The 13,519-nt window shown below is 48.1% G+C and overlaps 1 protein-coding gene across 5 annotated transcripts in view; it reads right to left on the bottom strand.

The window, feature by feature from the left end:
• SOX5 (SRY-box transcription factor 5) overlaps nucleotides 1-13,519 on the bottom strand; it is a 210,015-nt gene that overhangs the window by 92,609 nt on the left and 103,887 nt on the right. For all 5 annotated transcript variants that reach the window (XM_083180809.1, XM_083180812.1, XM_083180810.1 and 2 more), the window contains one exon: nucleotides 8,267-8,353. In XM_083180809.1, coding sequence (XP_083036935.1) covers nucleotides 8,267-8,353 — 87 coding nt within the window. The remainder of the gene's footprint in view (nucleotides 1-8,266; nucleotides 8,354-13,519) is intronic.

Raw genomic sequence — 13,519 nt, forward strand, 5'->3', positions numbered from 1 at the left:
ATGGCGCAGATAATCGCTTGACATCACCCGCTGTCTCCAGTCACCGGGCCCCGGCGCTTAAAAGCATCAGTGAATAATTGTAGCCCATTGTCTATAATTGTGTTAAAATGGAAAAATTGAGTAACGGAGAAGCAGAGACCCGAGCAGCCGCGGTAAATACTCAATGGATATTTCTTGGAATACATTGACCGATTGACTCTGGTTCGGCTAATTATGGGGCAGATTCTTGTTGTACACTTCAGCGGCGCAGAGGTCACCTGCATTAATGTAGCTCAGCGCCGATCCCGCGCCCCCTCCGCACTCACGCCACACAAATATTGTAACGCATCAAATAAATCCAGAAATTAGTGCGGCGCACAAGATTATATATACTATTAATCACTACTTAATATGTTGTCGGAGCAGCGAGCTAAAGAGCGCAGAGGTCACGTCCGCATTGTCGCGTCTGCTGTCATGTGTTGCTGGCGATGTATACCGGAAATGGTGATCTTTGTATCCGCGGTAACAAAAGTGTGGAAGCAGATTTAGGGGGTAATTCTATTCCGGGCAATATAATCTGTTCCGAGCTGGCGCAATATAAAATGGCAGCCAACTGTCAGTAATATTCATCCGCACCACGGCAGGAACCGCGGAGCGTAAATGAAAATACTGGACGTGGACTGCTGACCAACCATGCTGGTGGCACCTACCCCCCCCCCCCCCCAGGAGTCCCCCAGTTTATGGGTTGGTCACCTGTAGTTAGAACTTCATCCGGCATACAAAGCTAGCTATTACAGATGGACGAAACGCGTCAGTCCTATACTCCTCTATTCCTCCGGAGGTCCCTTCTGCTCAGATATAGGTTATTTGCTCTGTGTAATCTTACAATGTATGCTTAATAATTAAATACACAACACTATATATTGTATCAGTTGTTTCCAGAGATGGATTAGAATTGACGCTGCTACTCGCATTTCACTATATGTCCAAAGTGATCTAGTCTTCATTTCTGGCCTTTGGGGTCACTGTGAATAGGAAGATTGTATTAAGTGACTGCACAGGAGACATCTGATTGCTGTTATGGGTTACAGAAATCTACCTATGTGGGACATAAGAACTGGATCTGAGTCTGGGAGATGTGGGGAGAGCACTTTTAAGAGTAATTCACTTTATATTTGGACCTGCGCTGATTACTGAGGTGAACACAAGACACTACCAAATCTCTTATCCATGCACTCATTATATCCCGCATTGATTATTGCAATAGTCTCCTAACTGGTCTTCCCAAGAACAGACTCTCACCACTATAATCCATTTTAAATGCTGCTGCTAGTCTGATCTTCCTAGCAAGACGCTCATCGTCTGCTGATCCGCTCTGCCAGTCCCTCCATTGGTTGCCTGTATATTACCGTATTCAATATAAAACACTCCTACTCGCATATAAAGCTATTACCCATACTGCACCAGCTTATATCTCTGCACTTATCACAGAATATCTCCCATCTCGACCACTCCGCTCTGCACAAGATCTGCGTCTCTCCTCTGCACGGATCACCAGCTCCCATTCACTATTACAGGACTTTCATCAGGCTGCTCCCACCCTATGGAATGCCCTTCCACGCACAATAAGACTCTCCACTAGCCTCCAAACTTTCAAGTGTTCCACCATGATGCCCAATTTTATGAAGTCTTTGCCAATGTGCTGCAAATCTCACTGGCACAAGCATAAAGGTTACACATTGGAACAAAAATGTTGGAGGCACCTGGCAAAGGCATGTTGGAGGCACCCTGGCACAAGCATGTTGGAGGCATCCTGACAAAGCATTTTGGAGGCACACTGGCACAAGCATTTTGGAAGCACACTGGCACAAGCATTTTGGAGGCACACTGGCACAAGCATGTTGGAGGCGCACTGGCACAAGCATTTTGGAAGCACACTGGCACAAGCATGTTGGAAGCACACTGGCACAAGCATGTTGGAGGCATACTGGCACAAGCATGTTGGAGGCGCACTGGCACAAGCATGTTGGAGGCGCACTGGCACAAGCATGTTGGAGGCACACTGGCACAAGCATGTTGGAGGCACACTGGCACAAGCATGTTGGAGGCACACTGGCACAAGCATGTTGGAGGCACACTGGCACAAGCATGTTGGAAGCACACTGGCACAAGCATATTGGAGGCATACTGGCACAAGCATGTTGGAGGCATACTGGCACAAGCATGTTGGAGGCGCACTGGCACAAGCATGTTGGAGGCACACTGGCACAAGCATGTTGGAGGCACACTGGCACAAGCATTTTGGAAGCACACTGGCACAAGCATGTTGGAGGCATACTGGCACAAGCATGTTGGAGGCATACTGGCACAAGCATGTTGGAGGCGCACTGGCACAAGCATTTTGGAGGCACACTGGCACAAGCATGTTGGAGGCGCACTGGCACAAGCATTTTGGAAGCACACTGGCACAAGCATGTTGGAGGCATACTGGCACAAGCATGTTGGAGGCGCACTGGCACAAGCATGTTGGAGGCGCACTGGCACAAGCATGTTGGAGGCACACTGGCACAAACATCTATCTATCTATCTGTCTCTCTATCTCTCTGTCTCTCTGTATGTCTGTCTGTCTGTCTGTCTCTCTATCTCTCTATCTCTCTCTCTATCTATCTATCTATCTATAATTTCCGGATGCCTCTGAGTACATTATACGTTAGAACAACTGTCAGCTCCTCAGTAATGTCACACATGTATATTAGAGTCCCCGGGTGACAGAGAACAACAGGTTGTGTCTCTTGTCTGAGGAACAAACGCTCTGATAATGACGGACAGCTGAGGAGGGGGCACATGTTACACCCCCATCCCCTCCTCACAATGCAGCACTGAATGACCCCGCTGTGCATGGTGACACCTGTGGACTTGTGTCACAGTGTCCGTGTGCAGCTGAATATAGGCCGGGGCGCTCCTCGGACCCTCGTCCGCTCCCCGGTATTGTTGGTGCTCACCGAGAGCGGACATCCCCAAGTAATCACTGGGAATATAGGACAGCCAATTAGCTGGGAGGCCGAGGAGTGAGGGATAAATGCATCTACTAATCTCCAATTACAGGACGGACAAATCCCCTTAGTATCATCCCAATAACCAGGTGTCTACATACAATCCAATCTTACATGCTCCATAATTACTCCAGAACAGAAACCCTGGTAGCGTCAGACGGGAAGCGGTCATCTATTAGAATTAACTTAGGTCTACAGTAATTACGTCGACCCCACTAGGTCGACTGGCAGGAAGGTCGACCTGACTTAAGGTCGACATGGGCCAAGGTCGACATGACTTAAGGTCGAATTTGCATAAAGGTCGACATGAGGAAGGTCGACTGGTCATAAGGTCGACATGGGTTTTTCACTGTTTTTTGAGCCGACATGTGCCGACAGGCGGTATTTCATGCCCTACCATCCACTAGGGCGTGGTGGGAGAATAAAATAGTGTGCCGAGCGCAGCGAGGCACCGTGCCCGAAGCATTGCGAGCGAAGCGAGCGATGCGAGGGTCCGATTCTCATTGCCAACTGTGTCCATGTCGACTGTGTCGACATTCGGATAAAAAAACAGTGAAAACCCCATGTCGACCTTATGACCAGTCGACCTTCCTCATGTCGACCTTTATGCAAATTCGACCTTAAGTCATGTCGACCTTGGCCCATGTCGACCTTAAGTCAGGTCGACCTTCCTGCCAGTCGACCTAGTGGGGTCGACCTAATGACTGTAGACCTAAATGCAGTCTGATGAGATGAGTGACTGAGAAATAACCTTTTGGGTCAGAGCCGCTGTGGCGCAGAATTCCGGCTATACCATTGGCCGTCTCGTATGCAAATTATCGCAGGAAGTCTGACGTTGACGTTTCCGGTCCCTCTAGCCCCTAATCCAGCCCATCAGATATATGTTATGGTACAATTGTATACCATAAGATATATCCCATGCTATCTACAGTATCTCGGCTTGATCAATCCCATGAGATATATCTTATGCAAAAATGACACCAAAGTACAAAATTGGCTGGAATCACTCCCGGGAAGGTCCAGGCGGAATTCAAGGGAAACTGCATTTGACTTCAGCGTCAGATATATTGCTGTAGTGTATGGGGGCCTTAAGGCAGCAGCAGGCAGCTAGTATGAATAAGGAGCAATGCAATGTGGTGCAGTGTGAATAAGGAGCAAAATATCACGGCCGCGTGTGGAACAAAAACAAACTTTCCAAGTCGCCCACAATATGTCACCTATTGCGCAATGTAACACCGACTTAGGGACCAGACCCTTAACTCCGGCCCTCGGCCGTTTTCCTGATAAGTCCTCGTTAAATGTGTTTTCCCGGAAACTCTCCGCTCCTCCGGTGTGAAATGGAATTGCTCAGAGTAACAAAAAAAGAAGAAAAAACTATTTTTGCGTTTAACTAAGTGGAAATAAAGAGGCAGCGCCAAGGCAAACAGGCGTTGGGAATACCTGGGCGGCCCGTAGGCTGCGGGGGGAGAAATAGAATGTCTCTGTTACACAATGTACAGCTGAATGTACACACACTGCTCCTGTTGTCTCACCAAATACAGCTGCACACCATCTGAGTCTGCCTTTGTCGGACGCTGGTGGCACAAACGACTCATTCTTGGCCAGTAAATAACCAGCCCTCTTGACCCTGTAAAGATCCTATAAGTCAAATTAATCTACCCCCAGAGGGAGCCTAAATTGTGTCTCCCTCCCCGCTAACCTCACACCAACAATAGACAATAATTGCCACTGTCACGGTATCGGCAGGAACAATAAACCAGGAATTGTGTTCACAGCTTTCTGACAAACCGGCCCCCCATCAAAGCACTCCCCAGATTACTGCTCCAGGGGTGACTGCCCCACGCCACACACGCCTTCCCCGTCCTGCGCCGCTGACTGTGTCAGGTATAAGTGGCGCGGCGGATCCCGGAGGATGAAAATGACAGTGAGGGGCACTCAGTCTGTACCAGCCGTAACATCACAGCGGCGTCATCTGGCCCAGAAATCATTATTATTATCCTAATCCTATGGCTGCGGCACATCCAGCAGGGAGAAGACCTGAGCCACAGAAACAAGACCACGCTCCCCACAGCATGACAGGGTATTGTCTAATCGCTGTGCCCAACTATCCCCCCACAAATGACATAACTCTCTTGTTGGATAAAATTGGCCACAGCAGCCATCTTTATTGAACAATACAATTTTAAACAATAATCCAAAAACATTCCCACGGAAGGTGGTCCCCGAGGCCCTCAATAAATATATATATCCACACCTCTAAGCACTTCCAGGAGCTCTTACCCCCAGCCGATAGCGATTGGCTCAAGGGCACCAATTGTACACACCCAGTGCTCATTAATTAACCTCACCCAGGGGAGTCCAGCCCCCTCATGGGGCCCTCCCCGCCGCATAATTAAGCCTCAATGCCACCAACCTCGAGGACCCCCCTCCGCACAGGCCACTGTGACAAAAAGACATCCTAGCAAATATTCTACCTAAACTATAAAAAATAGGGAAGGGTGGGTGGGAGCTGTTGAGAAAATCTCCCAGTGACCCCTATTTCCTGCCTGAACCCTGCTTATAAACCCCTCCAACACCCCATTAAGCCCCTCCCCCTATGACCCTCTACTTAAGCACTCCTCCTATGACTAACTGCTAGTCAGCTCCCTACAAACCCTGTCAAGGGAGCCTACCCCCAGGCTTTGCCTCCAGTCCGGCTCCTGCATTCACAGGGAGACTGGACTATAGGACACACAGGGCAAAATTTAATAAGATCAAATGGGTGAAGACTTTAAAGATTTGTAAAGATTTAACATGGGCGTCTCCCCGGAGAACTCTCCTGATTGGCTGGGGGAGGAGCCGGTGACGGGATTCCCTCATTCTCCTGGGAGGAGCTACAACTGTAAACACACGTATGGCTCCTCTGTCCGGTAATCAGTTTATTTTTTTTTTTACAATTATGGAATCCCACAGAATGCACCGAAGAGGACACGATCTACACCAGAGGGGTGGTGAGTATAACTTCTTTTTACAGGTACCTAAAGATTCTACTGGACAAGAGGACAGACCTACGGTGGACGCTATAGGTAAGTATGTATGTGTGCATGTAGTATGTATTAAAGTTTTTCTTTATTAGTGTGTCTGTGTTTTTTTAGCTATTGGTTATGTTGTGGTACTACTAGAACCAGCGGGCCCATTAATGCCCTGCATGCTGGGACTTGTGGTTCTCCATGTCCCTGCATGCGGGGGAGGCTTGCTGGGAATTGTTGTTCCACAACCCAATACTTTATTTTTTTACACGTATGACACCATCAGCCCGCCACCCACAGCCCATGTGTGGCAGGGACAGCCCCGGGCTTCAGCCCAAGTGGGAGTTCCCCTGGAGGCTGCGACATGACACTGATGGCTGTTTGAGCCTGGTGCTGGTTGCCGAAATACGGGGGACCCTTAAACCTCTTGTTCCCCTGTATATTGGGAACCAGGACAGGGCCAAGAGCCTGGTGCTGGTTAGAGTAATACAGGGAGACGTCATTTGATTCTTCAGCCTGTATTCCTGCAACCAGGATCAGCTCAATGTGCCCGGGGCTGGTTATACGTGGGGGGGGGACCCCACGGCGGCTTATTTATTTACCCTATCACAGGGCAGCATTGCACAGATCTGACGGATCCATGTGATGATGGCGGCTCGTCCGTATTTGGCCGCCAGTAATTCGACTAACTTTACTCGCAATGCTTCGGCCAGGTTTACGTAAAAGTACAAAAACCGCACGGGTACACGCAACGCACAACACAACGCACAACACAGGACAACGCACCAGAGTCACATTCATGCTTCGGTCCATCTCTATGCAACCCCCATCTGTACAACAAGCCCGCACTCAACTCTGGGACTAGTAAAAACTGGACCCGGACAAGACCCCGGAACATTTGCTACATGCCCGGACCATACAGGGAGGCTTTATCCTCTCCCTCGTGACAGGTGTCAAAGGCACCCCCCCCCCCCCCCCCCCCGCGACAGGACACTCGCAGACAGGCACCCCCCAGGACACTCGCAGACAGGCACCCCCCAGAATAACATTACAAGCTACGGAATTACAGAAATTAATGAATGGAGCCAGTCCGATCCGGCGTTCCGGGGTCCTGTCCGCGTCCAGTTTTTACCCATAATCCAGGGTGGAGGAGAGACGACTGTCGTCTCTCCTCCACCCTGATCACTGCTTCCCATGCTAGAGTACAGGACTTTGCCCGTGCTGCACCCCTTCAGTGGAACGCACTCCCTCGCTCCATTAGACTCTCCCCGACCTTGCAAAGCTTCAAACGGGCACTGAAAACTCACCTATTCATCAAAGCGTACCCTTCCACTGCATAAACCAGCTGGTTCTCCGACCCCTTGCCTGTTTACATCCTGCTATCTAACCACCACCCCCTCGCTTGCACCTCTTGTAATCTGTCTGTCTCCCCTTCCTACTAGATTGTAAGCTCCTCCGAGTAGGGCCCTCTTCCCTCCTGTTGTCAGAGCCCACTTCTCTTCACATTTCACTCACAGCTCTCCTATACTCCAACACTCAGTGACCATCTTCATCTGCATACTCCTCTCCATCATTGGCCTCAAGCCTCTAGTTGTATGTTGATTGAGTCCTCACTACTTATATTTAAGCTGTAATGTGTATTGAACTGTGGTGCTCTTTATTTGTACTGTATTTTTGTTATTTATTCAATGTTATGCCAAGTTTTGTCTCCCTGTATTGTTCCTTTGTACGGCGCTGCGAAACACTTGTGGCGCCTTATAAATAAAATTATTATAATAATAATAATAATAATAATAATAATAACCCACTCTGGGACTAAGTCAACTCTGCCATGTGAGACTTAAATCCGCCCCTATATGTGCTGCTTATAGCACAGGAACATATATCCCCCTCAGTAAACAGACTACGCATGTATATAATACCAAGGGGACAGACTGAACTGGACTTCTAGCAGGGTAAAAAGCAAGACGTGTGTGTAACAATGAGACAAGGAGGCCGCGGTGACTCATTTCCTCCCACAAACACACAGAATAAATCACTGCAAGGACATCAGACCAACACGTACTAAGGAACAATGCAGATCATACAAAGATCTATTGTAACAGATATATCCAACCAATCACCAGGGTGTATTACATGTAATTATTCCGGGGAGGGACAGAGAGAGAGAGATAAAGTGCAGGTTGTAATGTAACAAGGGGCGGGACTACTGCGTCAGCCGCTTACCTTTTATGTCACCTAAATTCCCTGATCCCATGGCGAGGAGCTTGTCCTTCCAGTCCTTAGACAGGAGCTTCTCAATGCTGGGCGTCTCTGCAAGAAGAGAACACAGAGAAAATGTCAGATAGAAGTACAGCGCATCCTGGGGAAGACTGACAGCAGCTGCCAGGTCACCACCTCTGCCTATGTCCCTTCATGTCACTGATTACAGTACTGTCATCGTCTGCACGCTGGGTGCTGGGATCCTCACCATACAGCCGTATTACCTTTATCACTTCATGCTTAGGGAACTATCCTTCCATCAGTTCTGCAAATGTGACATAATGGGAGTTGTTGTGCACCCCTGAGGCATGTGCCATGCGCACTGACAGTAGTATCTGCTGCGCACTCTGCCAGACCATAGCTGTATTATTATTATCATCCTTTATTTATATGGTGCCACAAGGGATCCACAGCGCCCAATTACAGAGCACAGGAACGAATAAGCAGAATAGGAAGCAATGACATAAGCTGGGGACACACCTACAGAACTATCTGTCCAATCTATCTGGTGGGAGCAGGATCTGGTCATGGATGGGAGCAAATAAGAATCGAACATTTGCTCCCAAAGCAGACAATAGTAATTCATGCAAACCGGGTAATTAAGTTTGTAACATTTATCCAAACAATCGTTTTTGTCCAGCATTTGGGAGTGAATAGTTTTTTGCTCCCACCAGAGAGATTGGACAGACAAATCTGTAGGTGTGTACTCAGTTTTACAGCTGAATACAATAGAGGACATGTACAGGGCAGATAACCATAGCTGCATCAGCAGAGGACACTGACATAAGTATCAGGGGGCAGAGAACAAGGGATCTGCAGCGCCCTATTACAGAGTATATAACCCAGGAGACAGTGACTTACAGCTGAATACAATAGAGGACAAGTACAGGGCACATAACCATAGCTGCATCAGCAGGCGGACCTGACATAAGTATCAGGGGGCAGAGAACAAGGGATCCGCAGCACCCTATTACAGAGTATATAACCCAGGAGACAGTGACTTACAGCTGAATACAATAGAGGACAAGTACAGGGCACAAAACCATAGCTGTATCAGCAGGCGGCATTGACATAAGTATCAGGGGGCAGAGAACAAGGGATCCGCAGCACCCAATTACCCAGTATATAACCTAGGAGACAGTGACTTACAGCTGTATACAATAGAGGAAAAGTACAGGGCACATAACCATAGTTGCATCAGCAGGCGGCACTGACATAAGTATCAGGGGGCAGAGAACAAGGGATCCGCAGCACCCTATTACAGAGTATATAACCCAGGAGACAGTGACTTACAGCTGTATACAATAGAGGACAAGTACAGGGCACATAACCATAGCTGTATCAGCAGGCGGCATTGACATAAGTATCAGGGGGCAGAGAACAAGGGATCCGCAGCACCCAATTACCCAGTATATAACCTAGGAGACAGTGACTTACAGCTGTATACAATAGAGGAAAAGTACAGGGCACATAACCATAGTTGCATCAGCAGGCGGCACTGACATAAGTATCAGGGGGCAGAGAACAAGGGATCTGCAGCGCCCTATTACAGAGTATATAACCCAGGAGACAGTGACTTACAGCTGTATACAATAGAGGACAAGTACAGGGCACATAACCATAGCTGTATCAGCAGAGGACACTGACATAAGTATCAGGGGGCAGTGAACAAGGGATCCGCAGCACCCTATTACACAGTATATAACCCAGGAGACAGTGACTTACAGCTGTATACAATAGAGGACAAGTACAGGGCACATAACCATAGCTGCATCAGCAGGGGATACTGACATAAGTATCAGGGGGGCAGAAAACAAGGGATTCGCAGCGCCCTATTACACAGTATATAACCCAGTAGACAGTGACTTACAGGTGAATACAATAGAGGACAAGTACAGGGTATATAACCATAGCTGCATCAGCAGGCGGCACTGACATAAGTATCAGGGTGCAGAGAACAAGGGATCCGCAGCGCCCTATTACAGAGTATATAACCCAGGAGACAGTGACTGACAGCTGTATACAATAGAGGACAAGTACAGGGCACATAACCATAGCTGTATCAGCAGAGGACACTGACATAAGTATCAGGGGGCAGTGAACAAGGGATCCGCAGCACCCTATTACACAGTATATAACCCAGGAGACAGTGACTTACAGCTGTATACAATAGAGGACAAGTACAGGGCACATAACCATAGCTGCATCAGCAGGGGATACTGACATAAGTATCAGGGGGGCAGAAAACAAGGGATTCGCAGCGCCCTATTACACAGTATATAACCCAGTAGACAGTGACTTACAGGTGAATACAATAGAGGACAAGTACAGGGTATATAACCATAGCTGCATCAGCAGGGGATACTGACATAAGTATCAGGGGGGCAGAAAACAAGGGATTCGCAGCACCCTATTACACAGTATATAACCCAGTAGACAGTGACTTACAGCTGAATACAATAGAGGACAAGTACAGGGCACATAACCATAGCTGCATCAGCAGGGGATACTGACATAAGTATCAGGGGGCAGAGAACAAGGGATCCGCAGCACCCTATTACAGAGTATATAACCCAGGAGACAGTGACTTACAGGTGAATACAATAGAGGACAAGTACAGGGTATATAACCATAGCTGCATCAGCAGAGGACACTGACATAAGTATCAGGGGGCAGAGAACAAGGGATCTGCAGCGTCCTATTACACAGTATATAACCCAGGAGACAGTGACTGACAGCTGTATACAATAGAGGACAAGTACAGGGCACATAACCATAGCTGCATCAGCAGAGGACACTGACATAAGTATCAGGGGGCAGAGAACAAGGGATCCGCAGCACCCTATTACAGAGTATATAACCCAGGAGACAGTGACTTACAGCTGAATACAATAGAGGACAAGTACATGGTATATACCCATAGCTGCATCAGCAGAGGACACTGACATAAGTATCAGGGGGCAGAGAACAAGGGATCTGCAGCGTCCTTTTACACAGTATATAACCCAGGAGACAGTGACTTACAGGTGAATACAATAGAGGACAAGTACAGGGTATATAACCATAGCTGCATCAGCAGGGGATACTGACATAAGTATCAGGGGGCAGAGAACAAGGGATCCGCAGCACCCTATTACAGAGTATATAACCCAGGAGACAGTGACTTACAGCTGTATACAATAGAGGACAAGTACAGGGCACATAACCATAGCTGCATCAGCAGGGGATACTGACATAAGTATCAGGGGGGCAGAGAACAAGGGATCCGCAGCGCCCTATTACACAGTATATAACCCAGTAGACAGTGACTTACAGGTGAATACAATAGAGGACAAGTACAGGGTATATAACCATAGCTGCATCAGCAGAGGACACTGACATAAGTATCAGGGGGCAGAGAACAAGGGATCCGCAGCGCCCTATTACAGAGTATATAACCCAGGAGACAGTGACTTACAGCTGAATACAATAGAGGACATGTACAGGGCACATAACCATAGCTGCATCAGCAGAGGTCACTGACATAAGTATCAGGGGGCAGAGAACAAGGGATCTGCAGCGTCCTATTACATAGTACATAACCCAGGTGACAGTGACTTACAGCTGTATACAATAGAGGACAAGTACAGGGCACATAACCATAGCTGCATCAGCAGAGGACACTGACATAAGTATCAGGGGGCAGTGAACATGGGATCCGCAGCGCCCTATTACAGAGTATATAACCCAGGAGACAGTGACTTACAGCTGAATACAATAGAGGACAAGTACAGGGTACATAACCATAGCTGCATCAGCAGGGGACACTGACATCAGTGTCAGGGGGCAGAGAACAAGGGATCTGCAGCGCCCTATTACACAGTATATAACCCAGGAGACAGTGACTTACAGCTGAATACAATAGAGGACAAGTACAGGGTATATAACCACAGCTGTATTAGCAGGCGGCACTGACATAAGTATCAGCGGGGGGCAGAGAACAAGGGATCCGCAGCACCCTATTACACAGTATATAACCCAGGAGACAGTGACTGACAGCTGTATACAATAGAGGACAAGTACAGGGCACATAACCATAGCTGCATCAGCAGAGGACACTGACATAAGTATCAGGGGGCAGAGAACAAGGGATCTGCAGCGTCCTATTACAGAGTATATAACCCAGGAGACAGTGACTTACAGCTGAATACAATAGAGGACATGTACAGGGCACATAACCATAGCTGCATCAGCAGAGGTCACTGACATAAGTATCAGGGGGCAGAGAACAAGGGATCTGCAGCGTCCTATTACAGAGTATATAACCCAGGAGACAGTGACTTACAGCTGAATACAATAGAGGACAAGTACAGGGTATATAACCATAGCTGCATCAGCAGGTGGCACTGACTAAGTATCAGGGGGCAGAGAACAAGGGATCCGCAGCGCCCTATTACACAGTATATAACCCAGGAGACAGTGACTTACAGCTGTATACAACAGAGGACAAGTACAGGGCACATAACCATAGCTGCATCAGGAGAGGGCACTGACATAAGTATCAGGGGGCAGAGGACAAGTACAGGGCACATAACCATAGCTGCATCAGACTGCCGGTCTATGGGTCTGAGTCAGTATGGATCGCAAAAGCAAGCCAATCAGCTCCTAACTGACTTTTTTCAAACACAGCCTGTAACATGGTAGTTAGCAGGTGATTGGCTGGATGTTTATCTCTCCTTGGGACAGATGTATTAAGCCTTAACAAGAGATAAATGCAAGGGTGATAAAGAGAGATAAACGTCCAGCCAATCACCTGCTAACTGCCATGTTACAGGCTATGTTTGAAAAAAGTCAGTAAGGAGCTGATTGGCTGGACGTTTATCTCTCCTTATTACCCTGGCATTTATCTCTTGTTAAGGCTTAATACATCTGCCGCATTGTGAGAACATCTCAGAGGACGGTGGGATAAAACCTGCCGCCAAGACAAAGGGAGAAAATGCCCCTTCATAAATTGCGAATGTAATGCGCAATTCTCAAACCATCAAACAGTTTGTGCCATCTGTGCTAATCTGAGGCCACCCCTAATCTGCGCCTGAGACAGGCTGGAAGTGGTCGGCACTGTCACAGACCCTCCCCACCAAAACTACCTGGCCGGTTACCACCCCCAAACGCGGCTTCAAGTAAGTCCAGCTCCACTCTGCAAGACTCTGCCGTGTCCTGGGGAGATGATATTGCGAG

Source organism: Crinia signifera, chromosome 4, assembly GCF_055691185.1.
Source record: "Crinia signifera chromosome 4, ASM5569118v1, whole genome shotgun sequence".
Taxonomy (NCBI): Eukaryota; Metazoa; Chordata; class Amphibia; order Anura; family Myobatrachidae; genus Crinia; species Crinia signifera.